We start from the raw sequence: 27,797 nt of genomic DNA, 5'->3' as shown, positions 1-27,797 counted from the left end.
TTAGAACCTGTAGCGCTGCCACCAACCAGGAATTGCAGTGCCTGGTACACTCTGGTCCACCCAAAACCTTGCCCAGGGACCCCCCAAGACACAGACCCTCTGGATCTCAACACAAGGAAAGTAAACCCTTTCCCCCACCGTTGCCTCTCCCAGGCTTCCCCTCCCTGGGTTACCCTGGAAGATCACTGTGATTCAAACTCCTTGAATCACAAAACAGAGAGGACAATTCACCTTCCTCCCTCCTTGTCTTTCCCCCTCCCAGACTCTTCCTGAGAGAAAGTAATCCTGGCACAGAGATAAATCAGCCTCTCTCTCCCTCTTCCCTCCTTTCTCCCCACCAGTTCCCTGGTGAATCCAGACCCAGTCCCCTGGGGTCTCACCAGAATAAAAAAACAATCAGGTTCTTAAACAAGAAAAGTTTTTAATTAAAGAAAGAAAAAACAGTAAAAATTATCTTTGTAAATTTTAAAAAAATGGAATAGGTACAGGGTCTTTCAGCTATAGACACTGGGAACACCCTCCCAGCCTAAGTATACAAGTACAAATTAGAATCTTTTCAGCAAAATGCCAATTTGAACTCCTTTCAGCCAAATACACATTTGAACTCCTTCCAATCCAATACACATTTGCAAACAAAGAAAACAACCATAAGCCTAACTCGCTTTATCTACCTTGTACTCACTAGTCTGAACTTATAAGAGCCTGTATTTGAGAGATTGGAGAGAAATCTGGTTGCACGTCTGGTCCCTCTGAGCCCTCAGAGTGAACAACAACCAAAATCTAACAGCACAGCACAAAAACTTCCCTCCCTCAAGATTTGAAAGTATCCTGTCCTCTAATTGGTCCTCTGGTCAGATGACAGCCAGGCTTACTGAACTTGTTAACCCTTTACAGTCAAAGAGATATAAAGTACTTCTGTGCTATTAACTTTTCTTATCTGTTTATGACAATCTCAAAGTCTAAAACTTAATCTAATAATTTTTGGTTCAAGGCTTTGTTTAAGATGGACTTTTTCACCCCTAGTCTTCCAGCAAAATGGTGACTGGCCCAAAGGTGCTTGTGCCTTTGTCTTAATTGAAACAGACAGCCTTTGGGTCTCTTCCTCTCTCTTTTACAGTCCAGTGAACCACTGAAGTGGATTCTTCTGTGGGTTACCCTTCAAGGTAAAGTCCCTTCAAGCAGTCAAGGCAGCAACATGGAGTCTGGCGGTAAATGAGGTTCCATGTTTTCTTTCCCCACTTGTGTTTTCCAGGGGCTTTCCTCACATGTGTTTGTTAAAATGCAAATTGTTCTGTTTCCTGCACTCTTCTCTCTGTCAGGGCCCCTGTTTACTACTTGTGACGCAGTAGGGAGCGGGGTGGATTGACTTGGGAATGTCCTTTAGTTTTACTGGGGCTGTCTGCAGGGGGGATTGGAGAGCAGGGGATGACTTTAGTGAGGGACGGTACCTGAGCCAGGAAGGGAGTGGGCAAGCTGACACCTTTGCCCGGGAAATTAGACAAAGAGAGATGGGGTGAGTAGAAGAGGGAGAGACCCTGCTGGAAGGTTTTTGGTTTTAGTTTTGGGCTGGCTGGGAAGAGGCAGGGAACCCCAAGTCTGGGGTCCAAGATCCTTGCCCCACAGAGGGACCTGGCTGGGGAATCCTGGTTGTGAACCCAGGGGTGCTTTTGGTCACAAAGGGTACTGAGGATCCCTGGCTACTTCGGGACAACCAGGGTGGCCAAGACCTCTGCAGATACTATGCCCTTCCATTCCCTATCCCTTCCTCCCAGCATCTTGCTCCTTCTATTCTGTATCTGATTAATGACTGTGCTTCTATCATACTGATGAGCTGCCAGTCACTGATGGACCTGAATGCTTCTATAATTCAAGTGTGTGCAATGGAAACAGGAAGCAGAACAGAAATTTCAGTTTTAAAGTGTGGGGAGCTGAAGGAAATGATCACTTTGGCTCCCGGATCTCCCCACTTTGTATGAAAATAGAACTGTACAGAGAGGTGGGAAGTCAGTCCTTGGAGGAAAAGGTTTGTGTGGCAGGGTGAGGGAGAACAAGGTGGACATGTGCAATATTGCCCCCTCTGTGTAGTCATCTTTCTCCCTTAACTACTGGTGCAAATTAATATTTGGGTCCACACACCCCTGGTCAAAATATTCCACAAATCCTTTAACCTAACCAAAATCCTCCCTCTGCTGTTTAGTCCTAATCTGCTCTTGGTTATAGCTCAGGGAAATAGCATATTGTCTAAAGTTAGAACAACTAGTGATCAAATACTTGTGTAGGTTCATAGGAACATAAGAACTGCCATATCAGATGGGCTCATCTAGTCTGGAATCCCATCTCTTAAAGTGACTAGTTCCAGCTGCTTCAAAGGAAGGTGGAAGTATTAGTGGATAATTATAGAATAATCTGCTCACATGGGAAGTTTCTTCTCCATTCAATCAGTAAGTAGTTGGCTTATGTTCTGAAGCATGTCATTTAGAACCTCCATTTTGAAAACAGTTATAGCTAAGGTAGCTACATAAGGCCAGGCTACAGGCTTCCTCTTTTGTCCCATTATTTTTGTTCAACATACAGCAGCTCCACTCAGAGTACATTTTAGCAGAAGAGTTATTTGCCCAGCAACATGACCTTTGAAGACAAGATTTTACAAAACATATGGAAATCTGACATACACCTCACAACAGCACTGACAAGGAAGCCATATAGAAACCCAGGTCTGAGTTTTAAAACTAATCTCAGACTCCAAAACAATGGGCAGATCAAAAGGACAATTTGCTACTTTCAATTCCACTCTAAATACACCTGAAATAGACATGCCACGGACCATAAAACATAAATGGGAAGCAGAATATCCAAGTACCATAGATGCCTCGGTGTATATTCTTCAAAATTCACACACCACTGCCTCCTCCAAACCTTCATGAGGAGAACGCCAATGGAAAGTAATCATACACTTCTTCTACACTCCAATAACTACCAAGTAAAAGAACTAAAACAGCTCCAACCTCTGCTGCAAAGGATTTGAGCAAAGAGGTCACACCATACATTTTATGCTGCTCAGTGATATTACCATTTTGGTCATACATACAGCATACGAGCATACAGAAAAGCTTTGACCTGTGATAAAAACCTGCTTATTTTGTACCAGGAGATTGCCCTTCCCAAAAATCAAACTCTAGCTTATACATTGAATATAAACACTTGCATAGTTACCCAAGTACAGCAGCTCTGCATCAAATACAGATATAGGTTTACATAACCATTGCTGTGCCACAAAAATATACTGCACCAATCTCCTATGACTCAATATTCGTGTGTGTACATCAAATCATACTAATGTGCTGTACACTTCTGCTTGTTTTGCAGGTATGTTTACCTGACTGCAATAGTACATGCTGCTACAAAGCAAACAATACAACAAGAAGGATTACTTGTTATAATTCAATGTCACATATCCATTAGGTGTGAAACTTTGCCCGTTCCCAACACAGTATTTGACAAATTACTTAACTGGTACTTCATTCTTGTACCTTTCATCTGATGGATCACTGCTTCTCTGTGAAATATTAAAATGCCACTGAAGTGTAATTTTAAAAGTTCTGGGGTATACTAACTTCCATAAGGCTTTCTTGACACAAATTTAATGGGCTTTTTGAAAAACTCTGATATATTAAAATAGAAGATTGACATTAATTGAATAGTTTCAAATTGTAAAAATAAATCAATAATGTAATAATGTATTTTTGAATGTTTTAAAAACAGTTATGGGAACTCAAAGTCCAAAGTATGAACAAATCTTTACTAGAATTGAAATGGGGAGGAAGTGTGGCTTAGTGGTTTCAGTATACTACTGGGGGTCAATACAATTCCTGTATTCCAATCTAGGCTTTGCTACAATTCACAGTGTCTCAGATTCTCCATCTGCAAATCATGATTAGCAATAGCTCCTGTATCACATGAGTGTTGAGAAGATTAGCTGAAGGGTGGAAAGAAGTTTTTGAATCCCTAAAGCATTATAGAAGTCCAAAGTGGAAGTACGAAACTTCAGCAAGAATCTCCATGTAATCTTACAAGAAGTTCGGATCAGCTCAAAACCTATTTCACTCTAATATTTCCCATTAACGCAGCAACAGTTAAAGGTCAGTTGCTACATCCATTAAAACATTTTTCATGGCTTTGTAACTCTACTAGTTTCAATTTAAGATACAGTGGATGGAAACCTATGTGCAAGCAGTCATCAGAAATGTAATTTCCACCCCCCATAAACAATGATTTTAATAGGTTTCATAGTTTCAAGACACAGGAAAGTAAAAACAAAGTTGGAGGTAGTTTACATGCATTTTGACATGCTCTATTTTGAAAACAGTTTGATTTTAAAAATCATTTTCTGAGCACTAACATAGTCACAAATTTGTTTAGGATGTTAATTTTTTTAAAGTGCAAGCATCCATTTTATACAGCAAGCAAAGAAAATTACATGCAATAAAAATTTTCTAATCCATTCATCTAATAGCAGAGGAGAGTGAATCACTAAAGTCCCAATTCAGCAAGACGCTTAAGAAAGTACCTAACCATAAGTATGTGATTATTCACAGGGAAATCAGGCTCCATTAATTTCACTAGGACTACTAACGTGCTTAAATACCTTGCTGAACAGAGGTCCAATCCATTTTAATTTTATCTTCATACCACTAAAGCTGCTTAGAAGACTTGCTGACCTGCATTTACTGCATCAGAGACTGAAATCTCCATTTTGATGCACTGGCTCTGCAGCAGGCATCGCAGGTCAGAAAACTTTGCATACGCAACCCCACTGACATAATAAAAATGAACAAACAACAATATAACAGGGAATTACCAGTTTGACAATCTGATACAGAGAAAATGCAGTGCTGCTTATGAAGCTTCTTGTATCATTTTCCCTCTCTCAGGTTCAGCACATGGAAGATGAACACTAATTTACTCTGATAATATATTTATCATCGACGGCAGATAGTTGCTCAATATACTGAGCACAGAAGCCATGCAAGATTTAACAGTACAGAAATCTTGGCCCCTTCAGGGTACTTCACAGTGACTTTATGCATCTCAATCTTCCCTACGTAAAGCAAGCATAAAGAGAACACAAGCAAATCCATTCAATGATTGATTGCAGACATAAGGAAGCCTGCCATATTGTATATTTTGAGAGTCATGCCAGGCATGGACATTTCATTTTTGCATCTTGAAGATGACCATATTGACCGAAATTAAAGTGAACAATCAACATCATTTTGATGGCTTCAGCCCTTCATGATGCAGCTGCCAACCCTCTTTAGAATTGCTCCCCTTGGCAGTCCTTTGGAACACAAATGAAACCTAGCAACATTCAAGGTGTGCTATAGGCTGGTTTACAGGTCCAGGTGAACTATTATTATTCCCTCCAACCCCAACATTTCTTTTGCTGAAAGTGATTTGTTTTTTCATTTTTGGACAAAAATTTCTGCAAATTAAAAAAAAATTGTATATGGCAGTTGAAAATTTGTTTTGGGTTTTCATTTCTTCAAGAAACACCAAAATTATATTTAATTAAACCTCATTTTTTCACAAGAAAGTACGCAAAATTTTTCATTGAAAAAATTGCAAACATCTCTACCCATTTCTTTTGTTTAGCATCTCACTTGTTTTGCTCTTCCCTTTTCAGGGTTTGCATTTTCTTCTCGTTTCCATTAACTGATACTGAAATGGCTAAGGCTTGATCCTTCAGTGCAGCCAGTATGTTGGCAGTACAGCTCATCCTTAAACTGGGAGTAGGTGCACAATTTCTCCCAGATCTAGAAAAACCATCCAGTGCAAATATGCACACTCTGCAAAAGTTAAGTAACACAGTGCTTACTACAGTACCATGATGAATCCCACTGTTTTCAAAGGGATAACTATACTCTGCATAAGTGTTTGCAGAATCAGACCCATAATGCGCAGGGGAGGCCAGCTAGGAATCCTGAAGGTATGTTTGAAACAGCTCCTCTAGAGAGATCACCAATAGCAAGGGCCCATGGAAGTTCTGAGGGGGGACTACAGTCTCTGGAAACACATTCATTTGACTGAATGATCAAAGAGGAGTACAAAATATAGCTAAAATCAGAGTGGTTCAACAATCAGTAGCCAGTGTGGCCTGCCTGATTAAAATCAGGCCTAAGAATCTGGAATTCTAGAAGCTTGCTGCTGATTTCCTGTGTGACCTAAGAAGTCACTAAAATACTTTAATAGTCATCGAGCCAGACTAAGAGCCAGAGAGAGAGACCCATGCTCAAATCTTTTCTCTCCATCACGCAGGGGGGGAATTAAATCTGGGTCTCCCACATTTCAGGTGAGTGCTGTAATCACTGCACTAAAAGTTATAAGGAAGCTGCTGCCACCATCTCATAAAGTGTTTAGTTTTATGATTATTTCATTAGCCAGTAGGAACTCCAATAAAGAATCAGGTCCCCACTGTGATAGGTGGCTGTACAGACAAGTAACAAAGAAAGCTGTCCCAGCCCAAGGGAGCTCACAACATTTCAGATGGGATGCAACAAACAGCTGACACAGACAAATGTGGCAAGGGTGGGTAAAAAGGATCAGATAACAATAAAGCAAACAGAATCTAAAAGAGAAGCAGACAGACCTTCTATGTATATATTTGTATATATGCTTCCAAAAGCAGAAACAAAAGAATTGGAGCTTCCATATTCAGCCCTAAATACTGGGGAAAACCCAAACAGGATTTTTTTTTCAATGCACTTTTTGTTTGATGTTTTTTCTTCCCATGTTGTCAAACACAGACTAATATTTTAAACAGGTAACCAAGAATCATTCTTCAAGTTTTCACTTTTGATAAGTGTACCTAAAAACCCATGTGTCTAACCTGGCAGCCCTGTTTCCCCTCCCATCCCACTGTTTTGTCAGCTTTGCTGAACCCTCAGTGCATGAGGCAATATGATGAAACAGAAACTAGCAGAATGTACATTAAAGATGCTCAGATCCTGGGACAGATTCCAGCAAGAGAACTACAAGAAAAAGAACTCCTGTCTGGAAGCGAGCTGAAGATGATCAAAGAAGACACAGCAATGCTTCTATGGATTTGGCATACATGCTAAAATATGTGACAGAAGAGCTACAAGATAAAATGCTGTAAAACAAGAGGATGCTTCAAAAATAGAGCACAAGAGAGATGATTTGCTCTTTAACAATCCCGAAAGCAAAATCTTGCTTTAGAAAGACTTTTGGTGAAGTGATCGTAAGGTGGCTTTTTGGTCGGACAAGGCCATTGAAGACACTAGAAAACACAAGGACTCAGGAGAGACGTGTTCAAAGGAAGGGTGCGCTTTTTGTTTGTTTTTTAAATGCCATATGTTTGATCATTCAGCAGAAACATTTCCATGATTCAGCAGTCTCTTCTTCTGCTGATTAATGCCTTTCTGTTTCTCAGTATAATTAATGTAATGTTTCACTTACTGGCATTCAAAGTTTGGTTAATAGTCAGCAATTGATGATAAAAACCACAAGAGCTAGCATCCTGCCTAGAGGCTTGTTCACATAGTGACCCCAATTTTAGCCCAGATTATTTTGAGTGTAAAGTTTCCATTTCAAGGACTGCATTGGTATATTATAGGGGACTAAATTCATCCCAGGGGAAACTCCTCCCTGGGTCAACAGGGTTTTATTTAACAGTAGGAAAACTGAACAGAGGAGAATAAGTTTTACTCTATTGATAGTTGGGAAAGCAGTGAGAAATCACAGACACAACAGAGCTGTCTGCAGAGTCAGAAACACAACAGTGAATTGGTCCATCACATAATCAGGATATATAACACAGAAGAATATATATATATATATATATAGAATGTAACCATTGGCAATTTTCCACACATCCTTATTTCTGCATAGACTATCCTCTTTCATTTTTTTTTATTTCAAAGGATTCACCCAAATAAGAGAGAAAAACAAATTATTACCAGTGATTGTAGTAGGCTCTGTGTGCTTAGTTTTTTATTTTGAGAGTGTTAATTCGGTTGTTGCTGTTTTTTAAGGCCACAGTTTTCAAAAATGTTTTGTCATTATGTGCACCTCAATTCTGGGGTACCTAATCTGGGTAAATTCTAAGTGCTCTCTGAAAATCAGGTACCTTAATTGTGTATGAAGTTAGGCATTCAAAAACAGATGTCCAAAATCAGAGCCTGTTTTGATCAGGATGGCCAGTCATTCATTTACCAGCAAGGCTCTAATCAGCAGAAATCTTAGCTCCATCATGCTACTCAGAGATTTGTGAGAAGCAGACTCTGAAAAAATAATGAGTGGGCACGGAGCAGGTAAGGCTGTCAATAATGCAATATAAAATACAATGGTTATATCCAACATGGAAGTCTCTCCCTTTCACACACACACACACACACACACACACACACACACACACACACACACACACACACACACACACACACACGTCACATGGAAGTCAACAGCAAAACTGATATTGACTTCAGTGGAACCAGGATTTTACCCATACATTTTACACTTACTCCAGCTATATAGTTTGTCTGTACTTTCCATGTTTGTTAGCCCTCTCCTTTGTGTGTAGGAACTAGTGCTGAGGAATTTACCAGACTCCTTCTGAGGCACCCAGCATGACAGATAGTGGCATAGCTGAATAGTTAACCTCTTTTTTAAAAAAAGCAAGTTGTTTAAAACCACTTAGGTTATGCTCACATATGTTTAGAATTTTTTTTTAATGAACTCCTTATCCTAGCAATTTTTTAAAATAATATTTCTGGTCATGTAAGGGGACAGTTGGCCCCTTACTAAAACTCTGAGGGTTCGTTTGGTTCATGTCACCCCACATCAGGAGGGGCAGGGCCAAGGAGTCAGGATCCTACAACTGACAGGGCCTCCGGCCAGAGATCTCCAGACCAGGGCCAGTGGGAAATAGCCAGCACCCCAAGCCAGTCTGATTGGCCTGGCTGCCTGGTCCATTGGGCTGGGGCATGGCTCAGGTCCCAGCCCCAGGTGTGCTGTGGAAAGAGAGCCAGTGAGAGCAGCTCCAGCAGTTGGGATGACAAGCTGCGGCTGGGAGCCTGGAAGAGAATTGCAGCATGAGAGGCTGGGGGTGCACAGTGACCGGTGTGATGGAGCTGGCGCATGGGACAGTCAGTGAAAAGAGGGGGAACCCACCATGAAGAAGTGACAGACCCAACCAGGCAAGACTGTGAGTTGGGGAGTGAAGAGCTGCCCTGCATATGGGGGGTGGGAGCTGGGGAATCAGAGACGCTGTAAGGGTACAAGAGTTGCAGAGAGACCCCAGCTAAGGAGAGTGAGTGGGGCAGGGAGGGGGCCGGGCTGTGGGAGCCCAGTAACCCACCCCCACAGTGCCCTGAGACCCACCGTGCAGGAAGCTTTAACAAGCACCAGCCTGAGGAACTCTCAAACAGCCCTGGAACCAGGGGAAAGTGGGAAGTCTTGTGAGATAACTGCTGCCTGTTCTGTGGAGGCCTGTTGGACAGAGCATTATCCTCACCACACACCCCTTCTGGAATGATCAAACCAAAGAGCCAAGCTTCACCACTGCACAAAAGAGACTGTTACTGTTTAAAGTATTTTTCGTACACTTATATTTCTAGTATGTCTTTCCATTCAAGTGTAGCAAGTGGTGTAAGGATCATTTTCATGTATTTTAAAACAACTTTTGACTACTTGGTATATTTTGAAACCTGCTGACAGGTTTTCTCCCATTTTTAGGCTTTCCTGGAGAAAGATAAATCTGTTTAATTTGACTTGGTGTTTTGTGTGTGTGCTCCTTTTAACAGTATAGTTAAAGATAAAGCTACTACACAGGTAGGGGTAAGTTAATTATTGTGAATCTATCTAATAACCAGGTAGTGGCTCTCCGCCTCACAGATGGATCAGACAGGGGTAAGAAGAGCAATTGGAGAGGAAGTACTGTGATGAGAGGGTGAGGCAATTTGGAAGCTCTTTCACCATAGCTTCCAATGTTCAGGCTCAGTCCTGGGGTCTCACAAGCAGCTGTGATGTCCCTCAAGAGGGAGGGTGGGTAATGGTAATTGGGTTGCAGCCTTAAATCCAATCCAGAGTATTCTGAGGACCCAGTAGGCAAGGCTCTGCTGGGATAGCCTAGCTAGGTAGAAGGAAGGAAGCCCCTGGAGTTTATACTGTTTCACTTCTTTCCACAGGCAGGGAACCAAACCCAGCCTGTTTCTCAGGGTAACACCAAGGTCAGTGAGAGACGGATTGCTTCTCATCCCACTGAGATAATTTAGGGTGGGATAGGGTCCCATTTTACAATAGCACTACCCAAATACTGTTACAATCATCACTGGAAGATAAGTGCAGTGACCTAAATATTTACCACTTATTTATAGTCTGAATTTATCTAGCTTCAATTTCCAGCCATTGGATTATGTTACATCTTTTTCAGCTAGATTGAAGAGCCCATTACCAAGTATTTGGATTCCATGTAGATATTTGTAGACCCTAATCAAGCCACCCCTTAACCTTCTCTTTGTTAAACTAAATAGATTGAGCTCCTTGAATCTCTCTCTATAAGGCAGGTTTTCTAATCCTTTAATCATTCTCATGGATCTTCTCTGAAACCTTTCCAATTTATCAATTTCCTTCTTAAACTGCTGGCACCGGAACTGGACACAGTATTCCAGCAGCCATAAAGGTATCCCAAATGCAGAGGTAAAATAACCTCTCTACTTCTACTCGAGATTCCCCTGTTTAGGCACCCAAGGATTGCAATAGCCCTTTTTGGCCACAGCGCCTCATGTTCGGTGTATTATCCACCACAATACCCCACATCTTTTTCAGAGTGACTGCTTCCCTTTATCAACCAAACTTGTAATCTCATTAAAAAATCACGTTAGTTTGATAGGGCAAGTTAGGCAAGTGTTCAGAACACAACAGTAGGCTTACTCAGCAAGACAGGCTCCTGAAAATACTTCAGAGCTCTGTTCTGTTCATATCATTGTCTTCCCATTGAATAAGCTGATTAAATTCAAGGTTTCAGTAGTCCCTCCCTTCAAAGTCTTCCATTGGGTTGGACCAATTTACCATCAAGACCACTACTCTGCCTAATTGCAACCTTCCATAAAATCTGTGTTCCAGTAGAACACTGGAACAATAGATGCTCAATAACAAAACTTATGAGTGTAAGAAAATGAGTTTTCACAGGGAACGTGTAATGTGCTTTCAGAAGAGAAAACAGGGTGTCTGTGAATCTGAGCATTTTCAGAGTAAAATGTAAAAACTAAGTTACAAGATCCTGGAGGCAAGGACTATCTTCCTATTACTTAGCCACTAGCAGAATGAGGCCCTCAGCCACCACTGTCATATAAAGAATAAATAATGAAACCTACTTCTTAGACTGAGCCCTCCTTTGGCAACCCTACCAATATCATGTATTTAAGAAATAGCCCCCTTGGAATGAGAGGAGGATAGATATACGTATATTGAGTTTGCTTTATTATTTAAGGTGCTGAGACATCAGGGGATGGGCTCAGCATAAGAAACTAGATAGACGGACAGACCAAGGGCTAGATAAGAGTTTTGTGAGCGTGGTTGTTACATGTACCATAGCAGGGTTGTTTTTTTTGGAGGGGGAGTGCTAATCAACTCAATTTTTAAAAAGCACGTTAAAAATAGCTGATTCAACTTTTCTCATGTCTGAATGCAGCACAGCTGCTGTGTGATTATCAGCAGCTGGAAATCTTAGGTACTGCACTGTTACTTAAGAATTTCAAATAGAAAATGAAAAATCACTAGATTGAAGATCTGTTAAGTTTTGACCCATAATATGACTAATTTCTGCTATTGAAATAAATTATTTCTCTTGTAAAAACATTTCATGCAAAGATAATACTAAATTTAAACAGACAAGCAACACATTTCTCAGAGAAAAAGTAATTTAGCAAGGATATATATTTATACTACTGTCTTGGCTGTCCTGAAAGAAAAACAAGCCCATACCTATACTGGAATTTACTAAGAGGGGTATTTACACTTGTTTAAGATGCTCACATTCCTTCATTTAACCAGTATAAAATACTCAGAGTAAAGAGATAATCTTCTTGTTCCCTCTAATTGTAGAAGTGTTGTACATTTTCAGGGATAGATTGCTGTTGGGCCAATCTCTGTTACAATCCTTTATAATTTAGAATCATCAATTACATAAGTAGGGTGAATAAATTATTATTTGATTTTAAAACTATGTTGTAACACTCAACCCTAATTTAAAACCAATATACCCTTAACAAGGGAGACACCAGATATACGGTTTCTTGTAATTTTCCTCCCTGTGTAGATTATCAACGAATAAATCACGAGTGCCATGGGAAAGCAGTATATTGCATAGCTTCTCTGTTTTTTGTATATGAATATGTGTAGAGTATCTCATGCAGAAATGCTTTCATGATCTGTGTAATCATGCCTGTAATGCCTGTTTCTCAGCTGTCTGTGCTGCCTTCTGTAGTTATATGTCATCAAAGGTTTTAGCAATACAAGGAGACTAGATACCCAGTAATACAAGGAAATAGAATATTACACAAGAAAAGAAAAGGAGCATGCACTGTCCATAGACTCCCAATGCCACTGTAATAATAAATAATATTACAACATTATTCTAGACAAGGGTTTTGTTGCATGCCCTGTATAGATATGATGGGAAAATTGAGCTCATTGGCAGATTTATTTATTGTATGTTTTGGAGACAGAGACAATTACTGGAACTCTGGAAATACGAATTAATATGGCTCAGTATGTCCAGCTTCCCCAACCTCAATGTCTCTTCACAAAACAGTGTCCTCTTTTCAAAATCCATACATAGAAATAGTTATTGCTTTGAAAAAATAAGCATTTGGTAAAAGATACCAAGCTGTTTGTAATGTCACTGCTTATAGGGAAAAAACTGTGGTATTAGATATAAGATGGTTGTAAGATATAAGGTGGTTACTGATGCCAAATTCTGACTTCTTAAAGGTAAAGGCAATGATTGCCCCTAAAAACTCTTTCCATTTTCACATAGCAGAATTAAGTAATATTAATTCAATATTGGCAACACTTTCCAATGCTTAGCTGAAGGACTATGTAAAATTTCATTTTCTATGGAAACTATCAAGAATGAATGCCAAATGTGAATGAGTGTGCCAAATTTTCACAGAAGGCTGATGGGGTACAAGCAGATTTTAACATCTCCTTCTCTCCGCTTCTTTATTTGTTCATCCAGAAGAGAACATTCGCAGTCTGCTGATCAATGCTTCAGTTAGGAGTCACCGGGTAATTTTATGGCTCACTTTATACTGGAGTTCAGGCTAGTACATGGTAATGGTCTCTCCTTCGGGCCTTAACAAAACAAAACAAAAAAACAACAACCCTGCTATGAATTACAAGACAACATTAATCACCCTGCAAAAGGAGATATTGGCTCCTCTCGCATCTTGTTGCTCAGTGGGAAATCACAACGTGCAGTTTGTGCTGCTACCAGAAGGCTCCATTGGTGAATGATGGTAAATTTACAGTAACAGCATTTGGAATATAAACATCATGCAGGGATCCATCTAGTTCAGTATCCTGTCTCTGACGGTGGCCATTACCAGATGGAATAACTTGCTCATGGGGATATTTCTTCCCAACCATCATCATCAGTTGGAGTATTTCTCTCTCTCTCTCTCTCTCACACACACACACACACACACACACACACACACACACACACACACACACACCCCTGAATACGTAAGATTATGCATCATTGAACCAAGTATGGAGCACCTCACTTAATTTATTCTTACTCTTTGTTTTCTCCCGCTTAGCCAGATTCTGATCCACATCAGATTTTTCCATTTTACTCCAGGACTATTTCGTTTTCTTAATAGCTTCCTCATGGAGGGACTTTGTCAAAGGCTTTTAGAAGTAAAAAAAAAAAAGGTCAAATGGTGGTTCTTTATCGACTGCTGGTATTTTACTGACATAGTCAAAAAAACATAGTGAATTAGATAGATGCTTTTCCTTTACTAAGTAAAATGGCATTGCATACCTTCAATGCCTGAAAATATTTGATAGCACTATTGCCAGTTTCATGCTGGAATCCTCATCCCTGAAGGGATCAGAATAGGTTTTCAAGGTCCAAATTCATGGATTTATAGACTCCAAGGCCAGAAGGGACCACTGAGATCATCTTGTTTGATCTCCTATGTAACAGACCATAGAATTTCCCCAAAATAATTCCTAGAAGTACATCTTTTAGAAAAACATCCATTCTTGGTTTTAAAAATGCCAGCAATGGAGAATCCATCACAAGCTCTGGTACATTTTTCCAGTGATTAATTATTGTTAATAATGTACGTCTTATTTTCAGTCTGAGTTTGTCTATCTTCAACTTCAGCCAGTGGATCATGTTACACCTTTCTCTGTTAGACTGAATAGCCCACTCTTAAATATTTGGTCCCTGTGTAGGTACTTATACACTGTAATCAATGCTTATCCTGCTCTTCGATAAGCTAAATAGATTGAGCTCCTTGAGTCTGTCACTATAAGACAGGTTTTCTAATCCTTTCATCATTCTCATGGCTCTCCTCTGAACCCTTTCCAATTTATCAACATCCTTCTCTAATTGTGGGCATCAGAACTGGACAGAGTATTCCAGCAACAATTGCACCAGAGCCAAATATAGAGGTGAAATATCCTCTCTACTCTTACTTGAGATTCCCCTGTGTATGAATCCAAGGATTGCATTTAGCCTTTTTTGAAAACAGCATTGCATTGGGAGCTCATGTGTAGCTGATTACCCAGCACAACCCCTGAATCTTTTTCAGAGTCACTGTTTCCCAGGATAGAGTCCTGCATCCTGTAAATATGGCCTACATTCTTTGTTTCTATATATATACATTTACCACATTAAAATGCATATTGTTCGCTTGCACCAAAATTATCATTATCAAATGGCCATTATTTACCACCTACCCAAATTTTCAATCATCTGCAAAATCGGAGTGATTATTTTTGTTTTCTTTCAGATTTTGTTTTCTTTCAGATCATACAAAAAAAATATTTAATAGTGTAGTGCCAAGAACCAATCCCTGTGGGATCTCACTAGAAACACACCAGTTCGATGAGGATTCCCATTCAACTGGTACTCCAAGACTTATTGAAAAATCAACATTAATTGTGGATGCAAGTTATCTGGGGCTGCCAATTTAAAACTGTCTAACTTTAGTAGCTGCTGTTTAACATCCTCCTGAGATACTAGTGGAATGGAAAGTGATATGAATTCCCAAATACAGAACAGAAATATTTATTGAACATATGCCTTCTCTGCATTATTACTGAAAATTCTACATTTCCATCTAGTAATGGACTAACACCATTCTTTTTGTTCTCAATAAACTTAAAAAAAAACAGAAAAAAACCCCCCTTTTTATTGACCAAAACTCTGCTGGCCATAGATTTCTTCTTGTGTCCCTTTGCTTCCCTTAAGAATTTTCTGCATTTCTTAGCTTCTGATTTAAATTGATAACAAAGCATTCCTTTTCACCAGAAGAAGAGCCAGTAGCTCTTGGAAAACTTACTCTGGCTTAGTAACACTACTGCAGAGGTGGCCAACCTGAGCTTGAGAAGGAGCCAGAATTTACCAATGTACATTGCCAAAGAGCCACAGTAATACGGCAGCAGGCCCTCAACCACCCCTACTCTGCTCCCAGTGCCTCCCACCCGCTGGCAACACCGGCGATCAGCGCCTCCCCCTCCCTCACCGCACCTCCCGATCAGCTGTTCCGTGACGTGCAGGAGGCTTAGGGGGAGGGACAGGAGAGAGCGCATAGCAGGGAAGGGGGCAGGAAGGGGTCAAGTGGGGACAGGGCCTGTACCAGAGTCAGGGGTTGAGCAGTGAGCAACCCCCAGCACATTGGAAAGTTGGTGCCTGTAGCTCTAGCCCTAGAGTCGGTGCCTATACAAGGAGCTGCATATTAACTTCTGAAGAGCCACATGTGGCTCCGGAGCCACAGGTTGGCCACCCCTGCACTAGCGGTTGTTCAAACCTGGGTTTAGCATTAGCTCCTGAATAATTTTAGTTTCACAAGGTTTCTAAAATTAAGTGAATTTTGGTGATTTCAGATAAGTCTGTTTGAGATTAGGGAGTTTTCAGCCCAAAACTCAATGCAAAAGCAAGAGAAAATGCTCACAGAAAACCTAGTGAAGCAAAACGTCTGAGGTTAGCACAAAAAAATTCACTGAAGGGGCACTCACTACACTTCTCTGAACTAGAGAAGGTACTGGAAAAAAGATACATCTCAACATTTTATTGCTCATTTATCATTTCAGGTCCCTGTTGAATCTTTGACAAATTCTAAAAGCTGTCAAATGTATCTTTAAAGAACCAAGGACCTGACATTATGTTGGTTATTGTAATGCTAACTGAGGTACCTGTGAGGTTCTAGGTACTTTCAACTGCATCTGAAGTCAGTGATCACCTCCTAGTGACTTACACAGAAAGAAAAGGGTGCTCAGCACCTCATGGGAAGCACTTTTTTCCTAAACAATTACTTCTTTTAGTTGATGTAATTTTATCGAGACTGAAGTTTAGATTCCCATTATTTCTCTCTAAATACGGTATATTTAAAAGTGGCAACTTACAGTAGACATTTTAAAAATATCCTCTCCCTAACAAATTATATACAAGAATTATATACAAGAATCTCAAGGGAGATTTAGGTTGGACATTAGGAAAAAGTTCCTAACTGTCAGGGTAGTTAAACACTGGAATAGATTGCCTAGGGAAGTTGTGGAATCTCCATCTCTGGAGATATTTAAGAGTAGGTTAGATAAATGTCTATTAGGGATGGTCTAGACAGTATTTGGTCCTGCCATGAGGGCAGGGGACTGGACTCGATGACCTCTCGAGGTCCCTTCCAGTCCTAGAGTCTATGAGTCTATGAACTTAGAACCATTTTTTATTCTAATTATGCTCTTTATATTTCTCATTGTATTTTTATTGTGAACTGTCATCACTGCAAACATTACTTTACTGCTGCTAAAAAAAAAGAACTAAGCCTTCTTTAAAAAGAGATCGAATTGAGGTTGTTTTCCAAATCAAAGGACAGTGTGGTAAGTGAGTCCCTCAAAGAAACCTACAGTTTTTAACCTGCACCCTGTAACTAGTGTCAATTTAAAAGGTACCCATGAAAGAACCAACAGCAGTTTCTCTGATTAGTTATTAAATTGCTGTACATTGCATCTCTTATTCATATGTAATGCAGCTAATCTTCAGAAATGATCCACATTAGGGATGATTCCCCATCCTACCAGCTTTTTACAACAGTTACAAACAGTATTACCATCTAAACATTAGTCAAAAATCAAGCCTTCCCAGGATACATCTATACAGCAGAGAAAAATCTGTGGCTGGCCAGTGCAAGCAGCCTTGAGCTCCTGGGTCTTGGGCTGTGGGGCTATTTTACTGCTGTGTAGGCTTCCTGGGCTTGGACTGGAGCTCAAGTTCTAGGACCATGCGAGGTGGGAGGATCCAAGTCCTCGGGCTCCAGCCCAAGCCTGGAATTCTACATAGCAATGAAATAGCCCTGCAACCCAAGCCCCAGCTGCGGGTGTCTAGGTGCTATGTAGACATAACCCCAATGTGTTTACATATTCTCCCCTCCTTGTCTCACTGTCTCCACAATGCTCGCTTTACACAGAGGAAACAAAAGTAAAGAGATTATTATTTGAATGAGAAAGGGTGAGATGGTCAAAGGAAACTGATTGTCCAGAAAGGGTATGATACAAAGGAACACAAAGGATTAATAAAATCCTAGGAGGAAATAACCATATCAATCTATTTCCATTGTATGTAGGCACAGAACATTACCTTTCCCTAGAATGTTTTGCTAACAAGCATTAATATGACTACAGGTAAATACTAGTGAGGACACCTTGCTAAACACAACAAAGAGAAAAAGGTGTGTTCAGACAATAAGAATGTTTGATTGATGATGTTTAAAATATACAATTCAAAAATAAAAAGATCTATTTGTAAAGCTTGAAATGGGTTATTTTATTTTATCTTCATATAATGGTGTTGAAAATATGCAAGTGCACTATTATATTGTGCATGCATACAACTGTATAAAAGTAAAGTACAATACTGGAGTGATCTTTTAAGTGTGACCAGTATGATACCTTTTAAAAAATACAGTAAAAACACACAGCATTATTGTCTGCTTTGCATATTCTATATCTTACATAGCTTACAAAACTAGTTGCTAATATGAGATAGTTTTTCTTTCAACTTTTTTCCATTTTAGAAAAAACACATGAAGGAATACAATTTCTGCTTCACTGAAACAATGTTTTTTGTGTGTGTTGTTTTTTTAAAATTCTCAATAGTTTTCTGCACTAACTAGTGATATTGCTTTGTAATGTTTTTCATGTTGGCTTATTTTGTATGTAACATTCATATAAATTTGGTACAGGATACATGAGAAGAATTAATAATATATTTGTAGAATAGTGTGTATTATTGGTCAATTTAAAAAAAACCAAAAGCAAAAATCTTAGTCCTTCAATATAGGATTAGTTTAAAGCTAAAATAGAGCTTGTTTACATATATAAAAATCACTTTCAGCAAACAGTGCATCACTTTTCTGGATCATGAGGAAGATAAAGTGTAGCCCCTTGTCAGAAGACCCAGTGCCTTACTGGTATCCTGTTCTGTGAAAAACATATTAAAACCATTTCCATCAGAGAATTGATTTATTCTCCAAACAGAGCACGTCTTCGTTCAATGTGTTTTAAGGACAGTTAGACTATACTGCAAGCTTTACCCAATAACTACTAGAGTATTTCAGTTTAATATTACACTCTAGTTTTCCTTTTGAGTTAAATTTAAAAATATCCACTATTTTAGAAAATGACAGTGTTTGATGTTGGTGTAATACAAGAGCTTTTGAATGAGATTAAAATATCTGATTCAGACATGAACATGCATACATCAGTGGACAAAGCATTAACACTTTTTAATATTAAACAACTATATGAATGTCACTGAATTTCATTTTACAGTGCTTTGTTTTCTTGGGAGCAATTATAACTAAGAATAATTACACTCAAGTAACTACAAATTCTGGACACTAGTATATTTTAAGCTTCAAGTAAAACTACTTTACCATTTGAAAAATTAAATCAGTACAAAAATGAAAGCTAAAGTCAGTTACTTCATACATACTTAACACATTTCAAATAAATCTTGCAGGCGGGGGGGGGTCGGAGAAAAATTAGTCAGACATTCCATATTTATTGTTAATCATTAAATATTTTCCCTATTAAAAAACATAGGATTATTTACCTTGAAAAAGCAAATTAAAACACACTCTCCAAAGAAGCATGCACGATACAATACTTGTGAAGCCACAGGGTGGCTAAAACAGATTATACTTTTAAGCATAACTACAATGTAATAGGAAGTTTAGAGAAGTTGTATTTATAAAGACAAAGCAGTATGAAAAGGAAGCTCTTCCCAGAGAACCCCAAGGATTACAAAGACCACATAGAAGCAGGAGTCAAATGACAGACATTATAAACTCATACACTGCCCCGCATAAAATCTTCCAGAAGGCATCATTAAACAATAATCAAGACCCAGCGTGAAAAGTTGCCAACAATAGCAAATCCTATTTTTTGTTGTTTGAGAGTCTTCTAACCCATTTAGACTTACAAGAATAGGCTCACCTGTAGTGGGTTGCACCAACCATGGGGACAGGTGCACTCTGACCACCACTCTCCTGTGGTCCCCTTTGTCTTAGCCAGAGTTTTATGGGGGCTCTTCCGCACACTGTCCCACAAAGTAATACACTTACTCCTGTTTGGGGTCAGACCCACAGGTCCTGAAGAGGGCACAGTCTGAGAATTATAATAGAGCCCCTGGGGGTTCTGTTGCCAACCACAGGCGCAGTGGGCATCCCTCATCAATGAAGGCAAACTTCTGCCAGCATCCATCCCATCAGACCCCCTGCAGCAGCTGTGTTGCTTAGTAAGGTATGCATTCATGTTGTACTGATGTCTAGTGTTTCCCTTGGCCAGCTTTGATAAAAGCTTTTCTCTTCTTAGCAGATGTAAAGTCCTTTTTTTGTGGACCCTTCAGTATCTTTGACAGCTGCTATAAGCAGTGCATCGTGGGAGCACAGAGAGCAGAGCTGCACAGCATTATCTGCTGGCTGGTAGCTCTTTGTCAATAGATGACTCAACTCACAGAGCAACTTGACAGCATCCCTGCTTCAGGCAGAAGCAATCAATGCTCCACACAGCTGGGATACAAGGCTGTACACTGTGTTACAAACCCATTTCTGGATGACAAACTATAGTGGAAAAATACTCTTGCAATTTTCATTCTAACTTAGCACTTTCCTAGCCTATGCTGGTAACATACAGGCATGTTCTGAAGCAGATATACATGCAAGCTTTACCAGCAGGATGCTTTCCTTTGGAAACAGTAAAAATAAGAGTAAATAACCAAAGTCTATTGAAAAATATACCTTTCCAAAGAATGAAGAAAAAAAAAAAAAGACATAAGACTATTTTTCTGCCTACCTGAAAAGATCACATCAACAAAATTCCAGCAATAGAGGACATAGATAATGAGTTCAGGAAGAATATTGTCTACATTAAATGTTGAACTATAAGATACCATTCTATAAACATATAAGAAAACTACACCTGAGATCAAAACACAAAATTAAAGGTCTTGCCTTGAAGCTTTTAGGAAAGATTTAGCAAATGGGCATCCTTAGCAGCACATGTATCTGGAAAAGGTCTCCGTAATCATAATTAAATGTTGGGGGGTGAGGGAGGAGTTGGGAGGGGGAAATTATTTCCTTCATTGCTTGTGAATGCCGTTTGGGTCAATAAGGCATTATTATAAATTAAATCTTGAGCTTCGCTTACTGAAATGGTTTCATCACTTCACATTATGTTGCACGCTGCTCTGTAAGTATTTTGAACCTAACCATCTTCTCACATATGGCAGTGTAAATCAGGAAAAACTCCACTGAAGTCAGAGGAATTAAACATCAGGAGATCTGGGGTAAAATTTTCAAAAGAATTCTACATTAGTCTCTCACTATAAGAAATTAAATGTATCCAGTTCATAAATGACGTACATGTTTTAGCATTTCAAAGGCTACCATAAGTTCAGATATAAGACCACGATGACTATCCTGAAGTATTTTAACTATAAAAAGAATCACAGTACCAAATCATTAAAAAAAAAATAATTGATGCAGTAATTTTCACTCTTGCCCAATTATTAACCTCAGTCTCAGCCCGCATCCCCAGCCAGAGCCTTTATCCCACCCCATGCTCCAACTGCCTGCCCCAGCCCTGATCCCCCTCCCGCACTCAGAACTCTTCATTTTTGACCCCACTCTGTAATCAGTACCCCCAGCCTCCTGCACTCCAACCCCCTGAGCTAGGCCGGTGAAAATGAATGAGAGAGGGTGGGGACAGAAAGTGACAGAGGGAGGGGGGATGAAGTGAGCGGGGGGGCAGTGCCTCAGAGAAGGGGCATGACATGGGACTCACCTCAGAGAAAGCGCATGCCAAGGGTGTTCAGTTTTGTGTGAGTAGAAAGTTGGCAACCTAATAAGTAACCCCTGAACTGATGAAAACCATCTCCAGCAATAAAATCTAGATCACTGTTGAATCATTCCTAGATCATTGTTGAATCAGCCCAGAGCCCCCTCCCACACCCTGAACCCCGCATTCCCAGCCCCAGTCCAGAGCCCTCACTCCCCCCTGCACCCCAAACCCTTCCCCTACCCACAGCCCCCTTCCACACTCCGAATCCCTCGGTCCCCACCTCCCAAGCTAAAGCCTCCTCCTGTACCCCAAACCCATCATCCTCACCCCCACCCCAGAGCCCACACCCCACCCCCACCCACACCCCAACTCCCTGCCCCAGCCTGGAGCCCCCTCCCACATCCTTAGCCCCTCATTTCTGGCTCCACCCTGGAGTACACACCCCCATTTAGAGCCCTCACCCCAACCCAAACCCACTGCCCTAATCCAGTAAAAGTGAGTGAGGGTGGGGGAGAATGAGCCACCAAGGAAGGGGGGATGTAGTGAGTGGGGAGGCAGGGCTGGGGTGTTCTGTTTTGTGCGATTAGGAAGTTGGTAACCTACTTAGAGCGGCTGCTTCTATAATAGGGCACTACAGTCAGGGCTATCCCTAGCAGGGTGTGGGCCTGGGACAAATCAGCCCCTGCCAGCTTGGGGGCACCGCTCTGAATTGGCAGCGGGGCCCCAGAGAGGCAGCCGAGACCCTGGGAGCATGGGACCCCCCCTAAAGCGCGGGCCTGGAGTGGTCACCCCGATTCGCCCTACCAAAGGGACAGCTCTGACTACAGGGTTAATTTCAGATATACCAGTTCAATGGGAAACTTTTAGGAAAAGAAAAAAAAAACTACTATCAAGGCCAAATTCTGATCTCATTAACACTACTCTAAGTCTGGAATCACTCTTGAATTACAGTGGTGTGGACAAGATCAAAATGTGGTTCACAGTTTCTCTGTCAGCTGGTGGCATGGTATAACGCAACAATACATCCAATCTGCTGCAGAGACTACATTTGTGCAACTTCAGTTTTTCATTCCAAATAATCTGCATCTACACATTTTACAACTTGTTACCAAAAAATGTTTAGAATCATTTGGACTAGCATTAAGGGAGAGTCAACAAACATATTTGTTTTTAAAAATGGTAGAAAGTTATCTTAATGTCATTTCTGAGACCCTAATTTACAAACATAGCTACTAAAAAACAAACTAAAAAAACATAATCCCTGCATTTTAAAACATTGTGCAGGGATTTTAGCCACACAACTGCCTAAATCACACAGATAATCCCGAAGAAGATTTAAAAATGCAGAATTAACTACAAAGGCCTTTGAAATAGTTACTAATAAAACTGTAATACAATATATTATTTGAGATTATTTCCTATATTAGAGCATACAAGAGAAGCTATTTTCAAACTGATACCACTAAACTCCCAGTTTGATACCAATTGCAGGCCTCTATGCCATTGCTATACTTCTGAAAAATGCTTATACAAATGAGATATACATGTATGAACTATTTAACTGATGAAAAAAAGTATTTTTGTATTTCTTTTTTCCAAAGATGGAATTTGTCACTGCATTTGAGGTAGGAATATGTAAATATGCCTGTACAACTAACGGCTAGACAACTAAAATAAAAAAAAATAACTATATGGAGATATACACCTACCATAGAACTGGAAGGGACCCTAAGAGGTCATTGGGTCTAGCCCCCTGCTTTCACTAGGAGGACCAAGTACTAATTTTTGCCCCAAATCCCTAAGTGGCCCCTTCAAGGACTGAACTCACAAACCTGGCTTTAGCAGGCCAATGCTCAAACCACTGAGCTATCCCTCCCATCTTGACAAGACATGTACACTAATTAAACATAATTCCATGTCATCAGCTGTAATCGAACATTGCATTAACTATGGGATTATATGCATTTTTGGATTAATTTGGATTAGTGCACTGTTCAAGTACACACGTCCAACTATTATGCTGATTTAATAAAAACAACTGGTCTACAGAACAAAACTGGATATCATGCGTTATATGTTCTGAACTGTGTTTGATCCAATACTGATTGCATGGAAAACATCATTGATTTGGTTTTAAAGACATTAAGGCGGTGTAATAAGTGGACTCAAAACATTTAGTTGATAATATAATTAGGCTATACGAATTCTGCACATACACCAAAAATAAAAGTTGAGGAGAATTTGCTTTGGGCCAACATAGACATGTGGACAATAAAAAATTATTAATAGAGTTTTGAAAGGAAAGCTTGAAGCATGGGTGAAGATGATTTAGATGTAGGAACAGATTTCCCCCTCCAACCAAGAATGCAACATTATATAACCATAAAAAATATACAGTGAAAGAACAGTAATAAATGCAAGATAGACCATAGCTTGAAATAGTATTTGAAAATTATTTAGGTCCCACAGCTTCTAAAAATATTTTGATAGAAAAATAACAAGAAGAGACGTAATCAACATGACATCATGCCTCTTCAAGACAGTCAAACTTACTTTTTCTTTTTTCTAAAGGAAGCACAGTCTAAGTAGAGAGAGGAACCAGAAGAACAGTTTCTGATTAAAGCACTAGACTGACTCCAGTGACCTGGGCTCAATTCTTGGGTCTGCCGTAGACTTCCTATGTGACTTTGGGCAAGTCTCTTCATCTGTGTGTCTCAGTTTGCCCCATTTATAAAATGGAGACAATGCTTCCTTTAAGCAAGAGCTCCCATACCACAAATGATGCAGACTTGCTGCTCTGGTGCAAAAGGACTGGGGTTCTGCTCCAGCCCTGCCTTCCCCACATGCGAGACAGACACAGGACTACAGCCACTTTTGCTTTCAAAGTACACAGTCTGGCAGAAAACTAGTTCACAGCAAATAGCTGGAAGATTTTGTTCAAAGTCTCCAGAACAAATCTTTACTCTTACTGAAAGTTCTGTGGTGCCCTCTGTGTTGTCCCAGAGCTGATGGACCTCAGGATTTGATGGTCTCGAAGAACTATTTCAGATGTAGCCCTCTGCATGCCATACTTCCCTGCATGCCCAAGGTCACTGATTCCTAAGGGCAGCTGCCAGAGGCACAGCACACACATGCCCATTCGCAAGCTGCATGTTGCATGCCCTAAGGTTAAGCATAATGAATGATAATTTAGAAGATATTATGAAAGAACAAAGAAATGGAGGAGTTATTACATCTATGGAACAAAGAAAGCTCTCAACTAGGATGATTATGTTAAAGTCAGTTATATCAAATCAAGTCAGTCTATAGTGCAGAACAGAGCATTAGGTTTACCAATTTCATATCAACAAATATCAGAGAATCATAGAAAGTAGTAGTGAAAATACTTCTTAGATCATCTATCAATGCAGGAATGTCCCCTACAGTACTCGTAGACTTCAGGTCAGCAAAGGCTGTGAGTATTTGCGCAGTTCATAATTTCAGTTCTCAGGGGAGAGAGACTACTGTGTTTTATTGCTTTAGTTTGTTCAAGATTAGATAACTAGAATAACACAAATTAGAGATCCTAAAGGCCTATTAGGCCATGCCCCTGCTAATGCCAACTGTTCCATTCAATCTGTCCCCTAGCTTTGTCTATGTTATGGTTTTGCACTGCTGGTCATCGCTGTGACATCTGAACTCTTCTAATGTTAATTAGATTGGCAATATCTAAATCCCTACCAGACTTCATGGACTCTGTTCCCTTTTGTAGGTGTACGAAGCTTTCCCTGGGGACGGGTAGATTTACTTGCAGCGAAGGTGGGAAGGATGTTGGTGATTACTGAAAAGGTCATTATGATTTTGGTGGAAAAGTTTTATCACAGTCAACTCTTGCAGGCTTTCCTAATTGATGGCTCTGGATTCATCTGATTTTCTCTGAAGTCTGTTCCACAGTCAGGCCCTTTCAACAGGGAATAGCTGCTCTCTTGACTAACACTTTTCATTCAGGGCTTTGTGATCATCATCCTAGTGTTAAGGGAGACAAATTGGCAGCCCAGCAAAATGCCTAAAATTAAGTGTGGCAAAATGCCTAGGGTGTGTGACCACGAGGATTGAACATGATCCTGCACCATCCTGTTAGGCTTTTCTTTTAAACTGCTGAAGTATGCATTTTAAAAAACAGGAAGTCTAGCTATATTTGACTGCTGGTATGTAGAAAGAGTTGCACAACTAATGGCATGAAATTGCTTGCTTAACAGTCTTGGAGTTTGAGTGGTTTGTTTGTTTGTTTTTGATTGACATGTTACTGTAACACAAGCATAACATTTTTAAAAAGGTTGAGTTGAGTGGGCTCATTCAGTGAACTTCTCTTAAAAGCCCCAGTGGCAGACAGAAGGCTGGCCACCAGAAATCTGTCCACTCAAAGACCACTACAGATTTTGGGTAAGTATAGATTTGGGATGCTCCACCAACTGTTGTATACGCATGTATGTGCTTGAGACTAAATAAAGTAAAAGCTTTCAGTGAAATCACTCTTGTTTGTACCAACCATTTATCAGACAGATGTGCTGTGTCCCCAGTGATGTATTTCCTGTCACTGCCCCGCAAAGAGTAACATTAACAAGAACTTTGGGTTCAGAAAACCCCAGGTAACACTAGAGGAGCATAGCTCTCTTGGCAGTTGATAAGTTCAGATGTTGACTCTAACATAGCTGTTTGAAGATTATGACCAAGGTCTTGAACTGGCAGCAGAAGCAGACCTGAAGCCAGTGGAGGAACTGAAACAGACCTGATGTGCTAATAAACAGCCTAAATTATGGTTGAGACAGGCATTGGTTCTTGCACCTGCTGGAATAGAACGGAATGGAATCTTTTCATTGTTTTCATATTCAGCTTTCTACCTAGCTGAATGACCACCTTTCTCTCCATGCCATGACACCATATGTAAACGCAAAGGTGCTCAAGATACCCAGGGATGGGCTGTGGCAGACAAGGAGCTGTCTGTAATAATTTATGAATACTGTATAGCAACTTGTTAATTGGAATGGATTACTGTATGAGTAAATTGATTTACTTTAACAGCAAGCTGTAAAGAAAACATACAGGAAGAATGGTTCAAAATAAGTCATCCCTGACATCATTCAAGGGTTGTTACAGGATAATGGCAGAGCCATTGGCTCAGAGGTGTCTGGCTTGACCTCCTGTGGAGCCTATTGAGCAGGTTTGACAAGCAAGAACAAAAACCCAGGAACTGACAAAAACAAACTCTGACTGGATAAAAAGAGATTCTCTGTCTCTTTCTAGAGCTGAGATAGTCACTGGAGCCACTGGGAGCTGTGGCTTATAGTGGATCCCAAATTAAATATAAGCCAAAAATGTGATGCAGTGCTGGCTAGGTAGCAGTACTGCACAAAAGAGACTGGGAATTGCAGTGGACCATAAATTGAACATGAGAAAACGTGATGCAGTTGTGAAAAAGGGTAATATTCGCAAGTGGATTAACATGAGTCTTGTTTGTCCCACTCTACTTGGCACTGGTGAGCTCTCAGCAGGAGTGCTGAATCCAGTTTTGGGCACCAGACCTTACGAAATATATGGACAAACTGGAGAACGTCCAGAAGACAGCTACAAAAATTATAAAAGGCTTAGAAAAACTTGATCTACAAGGAAAGGTTAAAAAAACTGGGCATGTTGGTCTTCAGAAAGGAAGACAAAGAGAATCTGCTAACAGTCTTCAAATATGTTAAAAGCTGTAGCTAAAAGGATGGTAATCAGTTGTTCTCCATCTCCACGTAAGGTAGGACAAAAAGTCGTCTTAATCTATAGCAAGAGAGATTTTGGTTAGAGATTAGGAAGAAATGTGTAACTACTTACAGTTAAGAATTGGAAAAGTTACCTAGGGAGGCTGTGGAATACCTGTCTCTGGAAAGTGTTAAGATTAGGTTAGATAAAATACCTGTCAGGGATGGTCCAGGTATACTTGGTCCTGCCCCAGCGTGGAGCAGCGTGGATCTCTTTCACAGGTGTTGACACTAATGTTTCTCAGGTTGTCTGTATTTTCTATAATACCTCCTGGGCTATATGATTTTTTGAGGTCCCCTCCAGCCCTACATTTCTATGATGCTTTTATCCTTTTATCTTTAACTTCAGAAAAGGGAACTGCACAAAAATGAGGACACTTGTTAAAATGGAAATTAAAAGGTACAGTCACAAAAGTGAAATGC

General features: G+C 40.1%; 1 protein-coding gene across 13 annotated transcripts in view; it reads right to left on the bottom strand.

The window, feature by feature from the left end:
* DLG2 (discs large MAGUK scaffold protein 2) overlaps positions 1 to 27,797 on the bottom strand; it is a 1,579,821-nt gene that overhangs the window by 596,337 nt on the left and 955,687 nt on the right. For 4 of the 13 annotated variants that reach the window (XM_050940545.1, XM_050940587.1, XM_050940608.1 and 1 more), the window contains exon 1: positions 19,750 to 20,223. The exons of the other annotated variants lie outside the window; for them this stretch is intronic. In XM_050940545.1, the coding sequence (XP_050796502.1) occupies positions 19,750 to 20,067 (318 nt within the window). In that variant the 5' untranslated portion in view covers positions 20,068 to 20,223. Of the gene's footprint in view, positions 1 to 19,749; positions 20,224 to 27,797 lie in introns of those variants that run through there. 13 annotated transcript variants of the gene reach the window in all.

This window comes from Gopherus flavomarginatus, chromosome 1, assembly GCF_025201925.1.
Source record: "Gopherus flavomarginatus isolate rGopFla2 chromosome 1, rGopFla2.mat.asm, whole genome shotgun sequence".
Classification (NCBI taxonomy): Eukaryota; Metazoa; Chordata; order Testudines; family Testudinidae; genus Gopherus; species Gopherus flavomarginatus.
Note: the sequence above shows the minus strand (reverse complement) of the source record. Positions and strands in the feature narration are given on the sequence as shown.